Raw genomic sequence first — 18,947 nt, 5'->3', positions numbered from 1 at the left:
AACCACTGTGTGTCAGGTGGCAGCTTCACGATAAAACTCACACTGTGTGTTGGTGCAGATACAGCGGCAGATTTACATCAACTCCCTCCTGAAAACAGTGACAGTATATGTGTGGTGGAGCAAACTGTTGACTGAAGGAGTCAATATTAATACTGTAACAGCACTGTGAGGCTCTGTTACTGCTTTCACAAAATATCCACATAATTGCTTTTGCTAAATAGATTGATTCACTGGTTTTCATGGTTAACAGTTTTGCTTCACAGCTCCTAAAAAGGGACCAGGCTTCAACTCCAGGTCAAGGTCTTTACAGAGGTATGCGTGGCTGTTCGGCTACTCCAAGACTAAAAACATGTTTCTTCAATTACTTTGTGACTCTAAACCAGAAGTGACAAACGCATTTTACTTCAGGGGCCACAAACAGACACATTTTACCATTTGTGGGCCGTACCAGTAAAATAGTACCATAATAACCAATAATAAGTAATACATTTTCCTTTGTTGTAGCACAGAGTATACATAATGTACATGATTTATATTTTTACAACATCAAATAATTCCTACCGAAAATCACAAAAATGTAAACAGGAAGTAAATTTTAATGAAACCTTCTGGTGCAAAATACAGTGAAATGTTGAAAAACGTTGTCTATAGCCGTTGCATTATGTATGTTTTAACAAACTCACCCAATATGGGTATCAGTATTGAGTTGTGTCCTCTACTCTCAAGAAATTTGATTAATATGACATTTTTACCATTTGCTAGGTGGTTTAGCAAGTCGGATTGGAGCCTCTTCTGTTCTGTTTCTGGTCCACGTGCTTTATGTTTGACACCCCAGTCCAAAAACATGCTTGTTCGGTAAAACTGCGACTCCTTAATATGTGCGAGTGTGAATGTGTGGTAGTTGTAACGGACATGAACGCAAACAATTCTGCGCATTTACAAGTAGAGAAGTGGTTTGAATTTATGATCCTGGGATGCATTATACCCCTTGAGACATGATTAGAAACCTCCCTGAATGTAGAATTTGAAAAAACTAAATACAGAATATGAATATATCAAAAAGGAGGCTGTGATTTCGAAGAAATCTTGGTGTGAACTTATTTATGTTCATAGAGTCAGCAGGTAGGTGAGCAGAAACAAGGCAAACAAGGGATGAAAAAGCAGCCTGTCATATAGAGAAGGTTCTGCAAGGTCATCTGGCAGCTGAGTGTGTAGTGGCCATCCTAAAGTGCTCCTGCCTACAAGCCTGCTCCCTGATGGCTCTAATGACATCTAAAAAGGTCTGACCCCCGTGTAGTCCAGACGGGCTGCCAAACACTGCTTATAGGGCAGCCGGGATCAGACTGAGGAGTAGATAATCTCAGTGAAAGTGAGTCGGACGCTGCACTGCAGCGTATACACCTCGTATACTGTATACACACAAATCAAAAACTAGTAAAACACTCAAGTTCAGCACTACAGACAGCTGATTGTTAATTATGTAGCATGAGTTGGATATGCTGACTCTGCTTCCTGCATCTGCCGTCTGATAGAGGTATTAGTGCACCAAACACTGGGTGACATTGTAGGCAGTCGGAGGATCTTTTTATGTGTCCACAGGTCATTAATCTACAACTCTGGCTGCTGAGTTGTGTTACAGCTGTAGCTGTCATTGATAAATCATTCCCCTCGCCCTCATCTCGGAGAATAAATGATGCTTTCCCCTCCATCTGGTGAAGGGAGCTGGGTGCTGTGAGTGCCAGTTCAACTGGAGACTGGGTGGTGGATTTATTTTTCTTCCAATTATCAGCTACTCAAAGCCAGTCAGCCACGCAGCGCAGTGTGTGTGTACGCCACATGAATTAAACATGAGCTCTATTAAGACACTTAACAGCTGGTTTCTTAGGAACTTACCGGCAACAACTCCAGCCCGGCTGCCCCAGCGCGCCCGCTTATTAAAACAGCAGCACATGCGATTAGCGTTGTGCAGTAATGTGCGTTCTGACCATCATAAAGCAGCCAGTCACAGAGCTATTTTCAGTTCAATCTCATCTCTCTAGAGGGCGGCTGGGCCAGCTGCCGACTTCCTCGCACGGCGGCAAAATGCACTACGGTAATTAAATGTCTGTTGTGCCTTACTGACCTTGCTGCGGTTCAGGCACTGAGCTTTTTTCTATAGCCTACTGTAGCAGATGTCCAGGTCATCGTACCTATAGATCCACCAATGGCCCAGGAGTAATAACTTCAGGGGCACGGGGATGGGTAAAATACTCTTTTCATGGATATTAAAGGAAGAAAACTCACTGGTTTCAGACACCTGGTTGTAAAACTACACTTAACTAATGGAAGTCCTGTGAACACATTTCATATAATATGAAAATGTGGTAGCTCTGACCAGTGTATTGTGTTTTCATCATCACCGCAGCATTAACAACATCAACGTATTATAGAAGATTTTCTGAGCTGCAATGAAAAAATAAATATTTTTTACCCGTGTTATGCTTCCACTCTCAAGATGCAAACATCCTTTATTAGTGGCGCCTTTGCTAACCTCAGATACTCTCAGAATATAACTATGCAGAAGAATGTAGATAATGACAGCTTAAACCATCTGAAGAGAGTTCGATCAAATTCGGAAGGTAGGCTGTAACACTTGTTAAAGAAGATTTAGTAGTGAAGAGCTGTGCTGATGGAGAGCTCGTCGCTTTACACTTGGTAGTTTTACAAACGCTAACTGTCAGGTGAATTTGTCAGGAAAGCAATTAAACGTCCATCTCCTCGTTAGACCACATCAGCATTAGTCAGTTAAACCAATAAGTGTTTTATTCATGTACACACACCACCACTAATTAGCATTATAGCCTCATCAACAAGTCGTCCACTTCCGCAGGAGCAGTTCTCCAGTAAATGTCAGTCAATTTCAACTATACGACTGGTGCAATTTGGTGATACATTCACATATGAAAATAAAACAAGGTAACATATATGTAGGCTGTGTAAGAAAAAGAAAATCCCTCCACGTGAACAAAGCACCACCACATCAACTGAAGCATTTAAACATTAACCTGTATGTAACAAAGAGCGCTGCTAACGTTACTAGACACACTTAAGCCAGTTTGACATCATTTACCCAGAGACACTAGAAGAAGCGAATAACAATACTGACTGAGCCTACCTCCATTTTTTGGAGCATCTTCTTTTAATGGATTTTCTGACTAACATCATCATTTTTATATCTGTTCAATCAACAGAGAAATTTGTCGTAAAAACCATTGAAGAAAAGCTTCAGTTTAGGATGTGATTTTAATTACACAAGTTCCTGTGCAAAGACAATCTCTCAACACAATTTTTAAACACGTTCAGACTGACTTTTATGGTTAAGATGCTATTCTCCCCAACAAAAGTCACTTCTCAAGTGAAATCATACTATTCATGATTTTATTTTATTTTTGCTTTTACCAGTGGCAGCTCACACTTTGACCACCGGTCCACAAATATGTCTTTGTTTAAAACTCTTTTTTTCTACCTTGAATTTATTGCAGCAGCTTGAGAGAAAAAGCCTCAGTGGTTTTATGAAGGTGTGACCTCCATGTCAACCGAGAGGAGGAGTGATTCTGATATGTTGTACTGTACAAACATAAGGCCCCTTTTACGAGCACATACAATGTCTTGTAGGTACTCATTTCCATATCCTAATTACAACAGACACACACTCTTCATATTTATGCATGCAGGTGAACAGTTTCTTTACAAGCTTCTGCATTAGTCTCCTAGTAACACCACCACTCTATTCTCACAGATTGCACATTTCTTTGTCTTTACGGTTTAATCGAACTCACTAGATTCAAAATTAGGACGCAACTTTGCTCTTAATAGAACTGAAAAAAAATTTTTTGGTGTGTTTCAGCAATGGCCTGATTCCACCAAAGAAAAATATTCCATCCACTCTAATCTCATGTAATGCTCTTTCATAAAATAAAGCAGTTCTCAAAGATTAGCACCATTTAACAAAAAAATAAATACAAAATGCTGCAGATCACTGTAGCGCTACACATTGTTTTCTCATGCACATCAGCAAGAACTGCCGTTGTGACTGTTATCATGTGACCTGTCGGTAAAGCCTACTTTTCTTTATTTGGTCTCTCTGCGGATTCAAAGGATTTTTCAGTGCCATCTTTGGCTTCAGTCTAGCAGCAGCAGCAAATGTCTCAAGAAATGGGATTTTCTGGCTCTAATTCTGTGTCGCCTTGTATCAATACTCCTTTAACGCTCCTAACGAGATTCAGCCTGCGTCGTTAAAAAAATTCCACTACTCAACCTCTTCAATGTCATTTTATAATCTATAATGTGAGCAATCAAAGACCCTGGAAAAAATTGCTCCAAGTGGGATTTTGTGCACGGCAAAAGACATTTTTTTTCTCTCAAATCCTCTTTTGTTTTTTGGGGGGGGTTTTGTCTACAGACAGGAGTAATTTGCATAACTATATAATTTGACAAGATGATTAAACCTCAAACTAGGACCGACTTGAATAGCGGCGCCACAGGGCCCAAAAAAATAATCGAAGCGAGGGGAAAGAATCAAGGAAAACGCTCTCAGAAGACTTTTACTTATCTGGCTCTTTAACCGTGCCGTCGACAATGTGCACTGCTTCTCAATGAGGTGAGGCGCTAAAAATGGCTCCTTCAACAGCTGCTTTACCTCCTCCACCACCACCACCACCACCCCCAACCAAAACTCACCCCACCTTCTGCTTGCAGCTCTTCTTTTTGGAGCCATAATATTTTTCAAGATTAGACACACAATTAACTGTAATGTTCTTAGCGGAGAGGATGGGTGGGTTGGGGGGGAGTTTACAGCTAGAGGACAGAATATAATCATCGTCCCACAACTCAGCTGTGTAAGACAAAGCCTGGACATTTAGCTGATAATAATGTGACATGCACAATACAATACACAAAGCTAATCTCCAAAAATGAGACATTTATAGGGATCCGAGTAAAAAGAAATTTACGGTCACAACAAACTGTCAAGTCTGTTGTCGTCGATAAGGTGGATTCCCCAAGCGCCTCCCTACGCTGTACAGTGTACAACTTCATTCAGCACTATAACACTGCACAACAGATAAGCCATCAGAGGCTGAGAGCATGTGCGAGGCCGAGCTGACAGCTTCCTCGCAGGTACCAGCGGCACCTGCAGACACAGCCGCCCCGAGGGCCGGTCGGCCGGCCTGCCACGCCACGGATCCTCACGCTGAGCTGCCTCGCTCAGAGTGCCAGGGAAAAACAGATATATATATATATATATATAAAAAACAAGCAAACATTGTTATAAAGCACGGACGAAAATAAACAGGCTGGAGCAAAAGGAGCCAAAAGTAGAGTGAGGCTTTAGAGACCTTCTTGCATGAGTTTCAACAAGCAAAACAACAACAGAAAAACACACAGAGTAACAAAGAAAAGCAGAAAATCCAGGGTGAGACATTCACCCAGGACGATAGCTATGATCAGAGTCTTTCTTTAAAAAACTGTCAGCCATAAATAAATGACCACTGACTGGTGAAGTGGAAAATGTGAGATTATCTTTATCATGGTACCTGACAGTTAGAGAGAAAGTAAACAAGGGAACATTTCTCTGTCAAAGCTGACATGTTAAGGCATAAAACTGGGCAACACTAAGGATCGGAGCTACTCTCACATGAGAAAGACAAACAGCCTTGACTAGACAACTGGATCAGAGCGTCTCCAAAACTGGCTACACGTGGCTACAGCACCTAATGTTATGGTTGATCGCTGCCTCCTTTACTCCTATTAACCACGTGGAAACATTTGTTTTCCCCAATGCCTGCACAGAAATCCTCCAAGTCTCCTTCACCACCGTTTATCTGTTGAGAAATGGAACGTTGCCGTTGTTCCTCGTGAGATATGAGCTACGTGAAAACTCTTATTATCACCGCAGCGAACGGCTTATTTGTCACAAAGCCCATTATACCTCATTAGGAGCAGAGGGCGTCGTGGGCGCCGCAGAGCTGGGCATCAAGTGGCTAAGTGATGAATGTGCTTTGGGGGTGTTTATCACCTGAACAGTGCGGCGCCGCGCTGATGACCGATGGACTTAAGAGAGCGGGAAATCTCAGTGCTGCCGTGACCTTGTTGTAACTGATAGGTTGTGGACATGGCAGAGGGACCGTCTCTCCTTCAATGCAATCTCTGTTCCAGTCATATTTCCACAGCTCCTGCTGAATCTCAAGTGCCTACACATTACCCCAGGGGTGTCAAACATAAAGCCCGTGGGCCAGAAACTGGCCTGCAAGAGGTTCCAAACTGGTTTAATTAAACCACCATGCAAATTGTAAACATTTCAAAGAAAATTTCTTAAGAGTAGCAGAGATGACACTGAGAAAATCGGTGATGCTGCCATGAAAGCCAACTACCTCATTGCGAACAAGTTATAGACTATAACTAGTTATAGGAGAAGTTTTTGGGACATTTCACAGTATTTTGTACCAAAAGGTATCATTAAAATTGGCTGTATGTTGGGATTGTGGTCATTTCCCATAGTAATTGTTTAGTTTTGCAAAATCACTGACATGTTGCTCACCTATAGTCTGTGCCACAACTAAGAAAAACTTTTTAACGGTTTAATTTAACGGTCATTATGGGATTATTTTACTGGATCGGTCCACTCGAGATGAAATTGGGCTGTATGAGGCCCCTGAACTAAAATGTGTTCGACACCGCTGCTCTACTCTTTTACTGTTCTACTTAATCTGTCCAATATGACTCTGGATTTTCTCCAACACCACACCAAATAGGACAAAAAGTGTGTGTGTGTGTGTGTGTGTGTGTGTGTGTGTGTGTGTGTGTGTGTGTGTGTGTGTGTGTGTGTGTGTGTGTGTGTGTGTGTGTGTGTGTGTGTGTGTGTGTGTGTGTGTGTGTGTGTGTGTGTGTGTGTGTGTGTGTGTGTGTGTGTGTGTGTGTGTGTGTGTGTGTGTGTGTGTGTGTGTGTGTTATAATTACCGTTTGCAACATAATCCATTTTTCGGTTGGTTGTGGTTCCCTCAGGATAAAAGCTGAGCAATTATTATTCATTTCTAGCTCAGGACCAATATTCTCACCTGAGATAGAACTCTACTCTGCTGAATAGAAAAACTAAATTTTAATATGCTTCCAGTGTCATTTTTGAAAGGCAAACTTGCCTGATGAGATTTTAAAATCATGTGAATTTTATTCGACACCTTTAAAATGAAGCTGGTTTGAAACAAGGGACTGGTGACATTTGCGGTCTAAACTTCTCAGCTACAGAAACTCTCCACTGCCTCTGCACTGATCACTTTGCTTGTTTTACTCACTCCGACCAGAAAAGCCAAAGACTGCTGGAATACTAAACTAAGTTCGTGCATTAACCCTCGGAGTGTCTGTTGGTGTCACTGGGTCAATACTGAGAGAGAAACATTCTAGAAGTTAGACAGCTGTGACATGCAACTTTCATGGATCTCTCGATGTGACTTTGACTTTACGACGGAGGGGCTTCTTGCCAATGAGTCTTCCCCCAGGAAAGATTTGGCAGCTGCCCCAGAAAGCAGTTTCACTCCCTACCTGTGAAAAAGAAATGAGCTCAGAACACAAAGCGCCTGCTGGAGCATTAACGAGACCCCGGGACGAGCGCTGCTATTAATCACGTCCGCTGATTCTCTGGCAGGCAGTAATTTCTTCATTCAGTAATTCAGAAATTAAATAAATGGTGTGTGTGTGTGTGTGTGTGTGTGTGTGTGTGTGTGTGTGTGTGTGTGTGTGTGTGTGTGGGGTGGGGGTGGGGGTGGGGGGGGTAAAGGCGGGATCAGCAGTTCACGCTTTCCTACAGGTGAGAGCAGGACTTGGCTCTGGACCTGTGCAGGGCGAGCCTGTTAAAATATTAACGCACGAGGCGGTGAATATTCATGCGCGGTCGTTTTCCCGTCATTGGACTGTGGAGGACAGAGCGCCGTCTCCGGGGTGTAATCCGATTCTGCGAGTCCCTGCTTCAGTTCCAAGGACAAGGGGCTCTGGGTGGAGTCGGACGCTCGGCTCGGCTGCTACATGCTTCAGCCCACAGGAGGCGAGCGGTGGCGTTCCACTGCTGGGTCATGACAAGTTAATGTGACCTCCAGTCGTTGCCGTCTGCGTGCGGCCAACGACCACGGCTCAGGTTGTGTTATGAAGTGACTTAATTATGCTTTACTTTTACACTCCAACAATTTCAGTACTGATCCCAGTGTTACGACTCTATTACATTTAATGTGTTCACAGTGTTATTTACTGATGCAGCAGACACACTGGACAACAAATCTCGTTGTGGAATGAACAGTAGCACGATGAAATGTTGCTTGGCCGGGTGACCAGAAAGCTTCACTTTGACAAACTCTTGAGAAGCGTGGATTAGAATGTATGCAAAACATAGAATTTACATACGACTAAAGTTATTCAAGTCTTTAGTAAGACCTCACGTAGCTGCGAGCACGGACCCATGAGCTAATGCTAAAGGTTGTTCTTCACTTATACAACACAATAAAAATGGTTTTGCTGTGTAAACGTTTATAAATCTATTGATGGATTCAAATATTTCCCAAAATGAGTTTCACTGGAGAATATTTCCACTACGTAAATTGCAGAATTACACAAGGATTGTTACCTGCTGTGAGAAAAGACCTAAAGCACACATGCAAATAAGGGGGAGGGTAGCTTTTCTGGAACATACACTCACACACACGCACACTCGCTTGTATCTGCGTGTCTGTTTTCAAAAGGTAACCAGGCAACCAGTCTCTGGCCGGGGCCTTTAGCCGAGGCCTTATCAGATAGCTGCCTTGTGTGTCCGCCTGCCCACATTTTCCCAGGTTTGGGTTTGTCCGAGGTCAGCGGACAACCAAACAACCGAACATGGAGGGAGAACCAGGACGCCACCGTAGCCGCAAAAATACCAAGCAGGTGTATAATAATATGGCTCCACTGAGGATGAGTGTTTAAAGACGGGGCGGGGAGAAGAAGTGGACGGACATGTCAAACTGGGCGAACCGCAGTGACGACGGACTGACGAACACATGACAGTGTGTCTTTTTGAAGCCGCTCTTGGATGACACATGTGAGGAGCAGATTAGTTGGCTCTCTGGAGCGGTGAGGATACCGACTCATTAGCCAAAAAATACACAAACAAACACACCACTCTTACAAATATAAAGGGAGGCTGCCACAGAAGCATTTCCCTAACCACTTTGTGCCCAAACACTCCCGACGCTCGTCTGTTTCTCCCTCTTTCACTGCATCAGATCAATTAACTCAGAAGAAAAATGGGCACAAGAAACCATCATTCTATTTAAATAAAACTGTGTGCACTGGGTCTCCGGCAGCTTTTAGGAACGAATAAATTTAATTTCTGTGTTTAGGAAATGTTGACATTTCCTTGAAACACTGAAATGTGAAAATCATCTTCAATCAACGAGAGAAACTAAATCATGAGCGAATACAGTCTGAATCTACTGAACAATGCCAATGAGAGATCACTAACATTCCTTTGTCTGCATTTTACAGTCTCGCTGTGCCTCGTGGACAAATGAGGTGAAGAAAATAGAGCAGAAAGAGCCGACTTGTTGTGTTGCCATTAAAGAGAGGTTAACGTATCTCGGTGTATCCCTGAGCCTCGCTTAAACCAATGCTGCGACTCTGGCAGACACTGTTCTTGTCTGCTGAAGTGGAACAGCGCCCAAATGACGGGACTGTGGAGCCATTAAGATGGTAATGAGCCTGAACTAGTGTACACAACAATGTGAACGGCGAGACAAAAGCGGGCTACACAACACACTATGTAAACCTTATCTTACACTCAATAACCCAGCTTATACTGACGGGGATGCGCTGGAAGATCCCAAACAAAGCACTTCTTCATCACGTTCAATCTCCCACTAATCAGCAGACAGGAATGTCACTGCCCTGACGGCTTCCCACCGCCCCACCCCCCCTTAAAAAAATGTTTTTTTAATAAACAACGAGATATGTCAAAGTGTGAGGGCAAAACAGAGTCCCGAGGCAGAAGTTTCACACCATTGTGTAGCGTGGGGAGGAGCGACGTGCTGGTTTCAGTGTAGATGCCACACGTCGTCACAAACACGACCGTCATGTAGTTTTCCTACTATTCAAATAACACCTCAGAGTGACTCAGTGAAGCAGACAGGAAGAGTTTGGTGCCCAGGTCACAGATAAAAAAATAAAAAAATAGGAGAAAAAACAGTTTCACTGTGAAATCATTGACTCAGAAAATAAACATGGTGGCTTCAACTCTTTATCTGGCAACTTAACAGATTTGATAACTCGCATTTCTTACTGTTTCTTCTAAACGCGTCTATCGGTGATACAGGATGTATGATGTGCAAACTGTGAATGTAACTGTTGCTTCCATTAAAACCTCCAAAGGGGGTGTCAGGCACCACACCACACAAACTTAAAAGGTTATTGTGGCACTACTTTACCGGTTCAGCCCACTGCAGATGGAATTGGGCTGTACGTAGCGTCGTAACAAAAAATGTGTTCCGACACCTCTGAGCTACACCTTACTGACGCGTTTATTAACAAACGACAAGCAGAAAACATGCCCAATGCTAGAAAGGGCAATCATATCGTATCTAATATGTCATGAATAAATTATTACAGGAATCCAGTGAGACATTCTATAATGGTTTTGAGCTTCACACAGTGAAGGATGAGTCAATGTCAACAAACCCCGAGTATCAACCGAGACTGAAAAGTGAACCTACAGAACAGGTGAAAGACAAACACAGCTGTGAAAACATGTGGCTTAAGGTGATGTGTTGATGGGATTTCAGATTGGAGATGGATGTATGGGGGGGGGGGGGGGGGTATGAGCAGTGTTAGCAGATGGCAGACATCACTTTGAAGTCCTGCAGCCACAGGTTTAAAAGGGATCAGACTATTGTGTGGAGCACAGAGGACAAAGCAGGACATCACACACACACACACACGCACGCGCACACGCACACAGATCGATAATCACAGGTTTGTAAATCCATCCAGAAAGATGAGAATAACGTGAAGAAAAACACACATTAAAAAGTGGAAATCTCACCTGAAAACTTGGATTATCAGTTAATATTTCAGTTTCATTCTTAAAGTTTAGTTTAGTAAAACCCAATCCAAGTCTTTCAAGGACACGACTAAACATATATTAAATAGATAATTCAGCTTTATAAAAGGAAACTACTGAACGTGGACACTGTGCTAACTGCTCTGACCTCTCAGTTCGTCCATGTTCAATTTCCCCACAATGACCGAACAGTTTGTACTCAAAGTTCCGTTTTAAACGTTCAAACTCCGACATATCAAAACAGAATCCAAACTTATTGGTGATAAAAGCCCCAAAAATGCCGAGTTTCCCCGTTAACGTCCGAGCTAACGGCGGAGCACCGACCGAGGCACCGGAGCTCCGCCGCTTCTGGGGGAGAAAAATCACCGGGAACCAAAGTGTCTCGAGCCGCCGGGAGTCCGGGAACTCACCTGCCAGGAGGCCGAGCAGCAGGCAGCAAATTCCGGGTGTCCGCGGCTCCATTCCCGGGGCGCTTATTCCAAAAGTACGGCGCTGAAAGTTGGTGAGAGAAGTTGAGTGTTGAATGCGAAGTGAACCGCCGCCGCTCCGCTCAGAAGCATCCAAACTGGCCCTCACTACTCCTCCTCCTCCTCCCCCATCACTCCTCCCTCCTCCCTCCTCCGTGCAGGTGCACCGGGGAGCGCGCCGACCCACGTCACGTGATGGGGCGGGAGCGCGCTTCCGTAGTGCAGACTGGGGCGTCCTCTGCTGGCACAAACACAGAACTGCACCACAATATGACTGGAGAAGAAGAAGAAGAAGAAGAAGAAGAAGAAGAAGAAGAAGAAGAAGAAGAAGAAGAAGAAGAAGAAGAAGAAGAAGAAGAAGAAGAAGAAGAAGAAGAAGAAGAAGAAGAAGAAGAAGAAGAAGAAGAAGAAGAAGAAGAAGAAGAAGAAGAAGAAGAAGAAGAAGAAGAACAACAACAACAACAACAACAACAACAACAATAGTGATAATCTATAATCTAAATAATCTATAGTGGTGTTCCACAATAGAATAGAATAGAAAACAAAGTTAAGCAATCAAATGATTCAGAATGAAAATTAAGTAGGGAAATGTTGAGCTTTAATATGAACAAGGCTTATTAGTGACCAACAGATAGCAAAATGCTATGGTATATATTTCTAATTTATCATTGTCTATTGTATAACAACAGTACCAACAAGAATAAGATTGATAGAAATTAAATGTGTGTGTATGTATAGAAGCATGTATGTACGTATATGTGCATAGGTTCAGTTCATATAATTTGTTTTGTATTTCTTGTGGTATATAAATGAAAATGAATTAAAAACTCAATATAAAACATTATGTAATAGCCTGATAACTAAAGAATAAATACTATAACAATATTGGTCTTTAATATGAAATACTTATTAATATTAGTGTTTTCTTTGAAACATGTTTTACCTGGTGGTTTGGCAGATCAGATTAGAGGCTCTTGCGGGCCAGTTGTGGTCCACGGGCTTCATGTTTGGCATCCCTGAGTGAATTCCTCAAGATGTGGAGCTACTGAAGTCTCTCATCAGAGGCGATCATACAATCACCCTGATCTCTCTTGTAGGACATACTGTCACTCGTCTATATCTGCATGATATACTTTAATACTTTCTTGCAGAAAGCTCCGGTTGACATTCAAAAAGTCCGACCGCTCCACGTGTTAGAAGTGTCCTGGAGAAAGACCTGGAACCCCAAACTCCTAATCCAAGTTTACAATAAGGTTGAGATCAAATACGTCATGGCTGCAAGAATAACTGACTTGACACACAAAACACACACATTGAAAACGGGTGAAAAAGTCCATAAAGGACTTGTTCCCCTCACCAGTGGTTTCACCAATAGTGTTTTCCCCTTCTAAGGCATAATCTCCCTAAACTACAATTTTTCAACCACTATTCAGATTTAAATTCAATATCAAAAGGTGCTCGTGTTGACATAAGACCTCCAATATTTGGCTTATTTTGTTATTTAAGTAGCTGAATCTGCACTTTTGTTTTAGACTCAAGTTATCCCTCACATCTGATGAGCAATAAAACTCGGTGTTTCACACCCCTTAACATTCTTACAGATTGATCTTTCACAATTTTCAAAGCAGCAAAAATCCACATAAAAATATATATAAATTGTTGTACACGGCCAGATTTACTCTGCGCCACAACTTAAATCTAAAACTTTTAAAAGTTGTTATGGCGATATTAAACAGTCCAGCCCACTGCAGATGGAACTGGACTCTAGTTTGACACAACAAATTAATTCAACTTTATATAGAACCAAATAGTCATTTCTCTGTGCTTTTTACAGAATGTGTATGTACACCTTACAACTCCACACACCCGTCAAAACCAACGGCCGCAGTGAGGAGACGCATGAAGAGTCCAAACCGCCGTGATGCTTGAATGTTTTTAATAAAACTCCATAAATTTTGGTCTATACATCTGACACTTTTAACTATGAATAAATAAAACATTTTATCACAAAAGGACAGCAGGTGACATACAAGAACATCTCCAATAGTAAAAATACAGTACTCCAAGACTATACGTGTAGTATTCCAATTTCCATATCTAATTTAATACAAGTGATTTATATTCAAACTATAACAAGTAGTCTAAAGTGCAAAAAAGATTTAGTTTGAAACAATCAATATTCAAGCTATAAAATTTTCTGCTTTATTTAAAAAAAAAAAAAAAAAGAGAGAGTAAAGAACAAAAAACATTGGTCAGTCGTCTTAAGTTTAGTCCCGGTTTAATGTCCAGTGTGAACGCTGAGTGACTCCTAACTGTAACCGTGTGGCGGGTTTTGGTTGGTGTCCCAGTACCCGGGCCCCGCCCGGTACGGAGGCGGGATCCAGGGGGTGTTGAGGTGGGGGGCTCTCCCGCGGGGCCGGTAGCTGTAGTGAGGAGGAGGACGCGGGAGGACCGGGCCCTTGCTGGCCACCATCTTTTTGGGATGCCATGACGGAGCGGCCGGATTCATCCCCTGGGAATGAGGGAGGAAAAAAATAAATAAATAATACATTAAGGTCGTGTTTACACGACTCTTAGGTGAAAATGCAAATCGGCTTCAGAGGTAGAACTTTGAGAACACTCCGTCGCCATGGAAACCACAATTTATTTGAAACGCTGCTACTACGCACTCACCGTTAACATTTTTAGCATATTGTTCTACGTGCGTGGTTTCATTACAACAAGAAGCAACAGCGCCAACCCGTGGCCGTGCATGCACATCGTTTTCAGTATTTCTGTGTAAACAGGGCCTTAAACTGGCTTCAAGGTGCCCAGCAAAGTACACCTGGAAGGAGTACCTGGTAGGAGCAGCGCCTGCTGGGGACGGTGAGGGGGGAGGTGCGGTTGCTCTCCTCGTCAGAAGAGGAACCCGAGTGGTAGTCGGACGTCACCCTCTCCAGAGCGCTGGTCACCTTCTTCGCCACGTCTTTGTCGTCCTCGTCTCGGCTGGAGAACGTGGCCACCGAGAAGCACGGGTTCTGCTCGCCATACCTGGAAGGTAGAAAACAGTTAAAAGGCCGCGTTAACGCGACAATGTAAAAATGTAGCTTTCATGTTAGGGCGCTCATCTGTTAACTTTATAACCGTCTATAAAGGCTCCGTGTGCACATCGGCGAGCCTCGTCGAATTACGTGAAACTTAAAATCCCTGGACGCTGTGTTGAGTGTTCCTCACCTGCAGCACACCTCTCCGGGGTCGACCCACAGCGTGAGCTCTCGAGGCAGCCCCAGGTCGCTGTACTGAACCCCGCTCTCCCTGCAGGCCCGCAGCAGCTCCGGATCCTGCCTGTGGAACCTGTTCACCCGGATGCACCTGCAGAGAAAACACGGAATTCAGCTTCAAATCCAATCAAGTTAAGATACTGACGGCTCCACAGAAGTCTCCCACTGCAGTTATTGAGCTACCTGTAAGCCTGCCCCCTGCTGGGGTTCTCGAGGTACCAGTGGCCCTTGAACTTCTCCTGCAGAGCAACGGCCAGCCGCTCCACGAACAGCTCAATCTTGTCTGAATCCAACCTCTCGCGCTTCTTCACCAGCCTCTTCAGGAAGAACACCACGGCCGCAATCTCTCGCCTCATATTTCACGCGTGTTTCATTACGCTTCAGCAACTCTGAAAGCAAACAACAGGTGATCAGATGACAAGTCCATGAAACGATGCAGAGGAGCCGAGACGAGAGAGAAATGGGCGACGGCATCAATTCTCTCTTCTGTAATGAAGACATTCCAGTAAAACTTCAATAAAATGTGTCCCTGTATGCTTGTAAAAACGGAATTTTCTCTGTGCTCGTCAGAAAAATAGTGCAGTCAACAACTGTTGCAGATATGTTCGTTACATAATCTTACGTGTCGGGACAAAAACAGACTGATAAGAGGTAAGATTACAGGAAGCTGAGTTAAGAGTGCTGCAGCATTTTATGTTTGGTGGCATTTCGGCAGATTCTGTGCAACTTTACCGTTTTCTATTACTTATTGTAGCCTGCAATTAAATTAAAATATTAGGATTACATTTACAAGTTTTGAAGAGATGTTTCAGTGTAGTGCATATACATTTTGTCACAATCACAAGGAGCAGTTGGATCATCTCTCAAAAGTAAAACGAAGTTGTACAATCATCAGACTGTCATCTACTTCTTGGACATTATGGTATGATTGTATTTGGAACAAATAGAACCAGACTAACCAACACAAAGACAATTGGAAAACAATATCAAGTATTTTAAATAAACAAATGGGTTGCGAAAGCATCAAATCTTTGCATCGTGATTCTAATTGACCACGTATCACTTAACGAATTCACAATCAAAATTGCTCATCTGTGGTCTGGGATGAAGGATAGATTAAGACACTCCACTTAATTAGTGTATATACACTAATAAGACCCTGAAGATCATAATGTAGTTCTGTCAATGCTTTTGATTGAAGTTTCATGATGCAGGAAAACTACAAGTCTGTCATAAAAAAAAGCGTTATATTCCCCAGAGACATCAGGAAATCGAATTACATTGTAAAAGAGTCTTAAACATCCTTCCCCACCAATCACTGAACGTAAACAGCCACATTAAGGCGACACCTACATTGTCTCTCGGTGTACGTGCGGCACAGACTTGCAGCTATGGAAGACGGTATTGTTGTTTGAATTTCAAGATTAAAGCTGATGAAGCGACGGTGCGGATCGTCGTGTTTCGCCGCGCTGGGGCTTTGTTTTGGCCCGCCTCGGTGTGCCGCCGTTAACGGTCCGGTGATAACACCGAGGCAGAAAGGCGCGCTATGACGCACCAGTTCCGCTAAAACACGCAGCGCCACATTTCACAACAACACGGCGCGAAGGTACGGCTCAATCACCGAGGGGATTCAGACCGATTCCCAAATTAGTTCGACACATCGCGTGTTTTATTATGATTTAACCTCTCAGATTTCAATGGACGTATTTACCGTATTGTTTTGCTATTAGCATTAGCCACAAAAGCTAACGCGCGACAAACGAAGATAAAACGCTTCACGTCGCTGACTAACACAACAACTGGCCAGTCCGTATGCCGTTAAAGCGTTTAAAACGTAACGGTATAAATATATATGTAAAAACAGGGTAGTTGAGGGTGACATAATTGAACAAAAGGCTGTAAACACGCGGCCGTACCTCTTGTGTGAACTCCTCAGTGTGCGGGTTAAAATGAATGGCTTCGACTGATCCGCAGCAGAAAAACCCACTACGCACCGCCTTTTACGACACAGGCCCCGCCCACATAGAGTCCTCATTGGCGGACAGTATGCGGACAGAGCGCGCTCATTGGTCGAGCTCCTGTCCGTCACCGTTGAGTCACACTAATTGCTGGCAGTGAGTCATGCGGTCGGGTATGTTATTGTCCTCACAGGGTTTCAATCTGTGAGGCAACTCACTGAAATCCAACATTAAAACCGGGAAAGTACAGTAAGATCTCACTATATACTGTGAATATTTATGCTTCACATCTCAGATACCTGGAAATTCATTCAAGAAAAAAACGATCGTCTTTTTGTGCAATTTACTGTATATGCAATACTGTACAACTAAACTCACAAAGAACAATACAAACTTATTATTATATTTAAATTTTTCTGCCGTTTTTCTTGGGAGTAACCATTCCCGCACAGTTGGGAGCACGGACACAGAAATCACACCAAAACGTGCGGACTGTTCGGAAATAGGTTGATATGACATCTGCTAAAGATTTCACTTATAGTTTCCAAAAAACTATAAGTGACTAACCCCCCCCCCCCCCCCCAAAAAAAGTCCAATACAAAGCAGATGGGAGTGGCACCTGATAGGAGATCAGCGTCTGTTTTCATTGAGAGGCAGGCACATGAATTATCCTGTAGAATTGTCTCGTCAATAGAATTATTATTATAATGTTAATTGATTATTATTGAAAATAAATAGAATGTGACCAAATTGCTGACAAATGACACTTGAGAGTGCACACTTTTTTCGAGGCCAATTATAAGAACTTCTATCTACACCAGGATAATAATGGGTAGGTGAACAGAGGTGTGAAGAGATGACACACACAAACCTCGGCACTCCAGGTTGCCAACTTACAAATATTAAACTAGACTAGACCAATCTAACAAATTAGACTAACTAAACAACAAAAACACAACACAACACAATCACTAACAACAGTACACGCATAAGATAACCCCCAATAATGGCATTTAAAGCCTCACAACTCCCACGGTGCATCGCTGCACAACAGTTCAGCTCCATGTTGGCTACAAGACTAAGACTAAGACTAAGACTAAGACTGAAGTTTGTTCCACAGGTGAGGAGCATAGGAACTAAAAGTTTTCTTCTGGGAACATTTAGTAAATCTCTTCCTGAGGACACCAGGGGTATATAGAAAAGAAGTTCTAACAACTGTTAAAGTGATATTTTACTTAATGCTCTATAAGGCAGTCATTGAAATACTTGCAAAAAGACATTTTAATCCCAGTAGAGAATTATTCGAGCAGAGAATATTGTCCAAACTGAGGTCCATCCTGAACAATGATTCTCGCCCTACATGATGTCCTGCTCAGCAACAGTCCCAGGAGAGCCTTCATTAATTCCTCTTTGTAAATACGGTGTGTTGTGGTTGCCTGATAAGCTCACCCTACAACGCTACACCAGTCACCGCTGAGCTTAAGCCTCCCTCTACATGTGAACATTTAACTTAATGTTACCTTTTCAACTTTATTTAGGCTATGCTTTTCATTTTGTGTCGAGCTATGTCAAAGAATTTCCCACAGGGATAAATAAAGTACTCCGATTCTGATTGTCTACAATCAGATCTGGTGCTTTAGTATTACATTCTGCAAAATCACACATACTCAAGTAGATCTAGCATAAAAATCATCTAAATCAGTTTAATTCCTTTACTTTCTGTAAAAGATAACCACACTAATGAGTTCCACTGTCCCACTGTATTATTGTAATTAATCAATATTACTTAGAAGGCGAGATATCACTTGGGATAATTGTGATGAATGTTCCAAAACTGATATTTTATTGCATACATGCAGAAGTATGAAGTATGAAATATGGTCACTTGTTCGTCAAGGGGTTAGATTGTAGTCAATTATTGTTAGAAAAGTAAAAGTTTTTAAAAGTACTCTTCTCTACAGCGAGCCATAATATTATAACCACCTTCTTTTTCTTCTTTTTTTAAGGGTGGTTTTGAAAAGCCCGTTAAAAACCGGGAAGGTTTCTTGCACAAGTGGATCTTTAAGTTTCAGATTTGTCCACAAGGGGGCGTCCAACCTCCATCTACCACAAATTAAGATCTAAATACACAGCGGCGTTTCAATGGAACAAA

At 42.6% G+C, this 18,947-nt stretch overlaps 2 protein-coding genes across 3 annotated transcripts in view; both read right to left on the bottom strand.

The window, feature by feature from the left end:
* Positions 1 to 11,681, bottom strand: part of cxadr (CXADR Ig-like cell adhesion molecule) — a 45,463-nt gene extending 33,782 nt beyond the window's left edge. Inside the window, exon 1 of the mRNA XM_080482691.1 lies at positions 11,521 to 11,681. Within this exon, the coding sequence (XP_080338817.1) occupies positions 11,521 to 11,572 (52 nt within the window). The 5' untranslated portion in view covers positions 11,573 to 11,681. The remainder of the gene's footprint in view (positions 1 to 11,520) is intronic.
* A 1,810-nt stretch (positions 11,682 to 13,491) lies between these two features.
* btg3 (B-cell translocation gene 3) lies at positions 13,492 to 16,812 on the bottom strand. Of its 2 annotated transcripts, none has more exons than XM_080482683.1 (5): positions 16,191 to 16,812; positions 15,021 to 15,226; positions 14,791 to 14,928; positions 14,415 to 14,607; positions 13,492 to 14,089 (listed from the first exon to the last, which is right to left on the bottom strand). In XM_080482683.1, the coding sequence occupies exons 2-5, from the start codon at positions 15,191 to 15,193 to the stop codon at positions 13,886 to 13,888; spliced, it is 708 nt and encodes a 235-aa protein (XP_080338809.1). In that variant the 5' UTR covers positions 15,194 to 15,226; positions 16,191 to 16,812; the 3' UTR covers positions 13,492 to 13,885. The 2 variants fall into 2 exon arrangements, with proteins under 2 accessions (XP_080338809.1, XP_080338808.1); XM_080482682.1 differs by having other exon boundaries at positions 16,754 to 16,812.
* Positions 16,813 to 18,947: the final 2,135 nt, after the last annotated feature.

This window comes from Lipophrys pholis (genome assembly GCF_963383615.2).
Source record: "Lipophrys pholis genome assembly, chromosome: 16".
Classification (NCBI taxonomy): domain Eukaryota; kingdom Metazoa; phylum Chordata; class Actinopteri; order Blenniiformes; family Blenniidae; genus Lipophrys; species Lipophrys pholis.
Note: the sequence above shows the minus strand (reverse complement) of the source record. Positions and strands in the feature narration are given on the sequence as shown.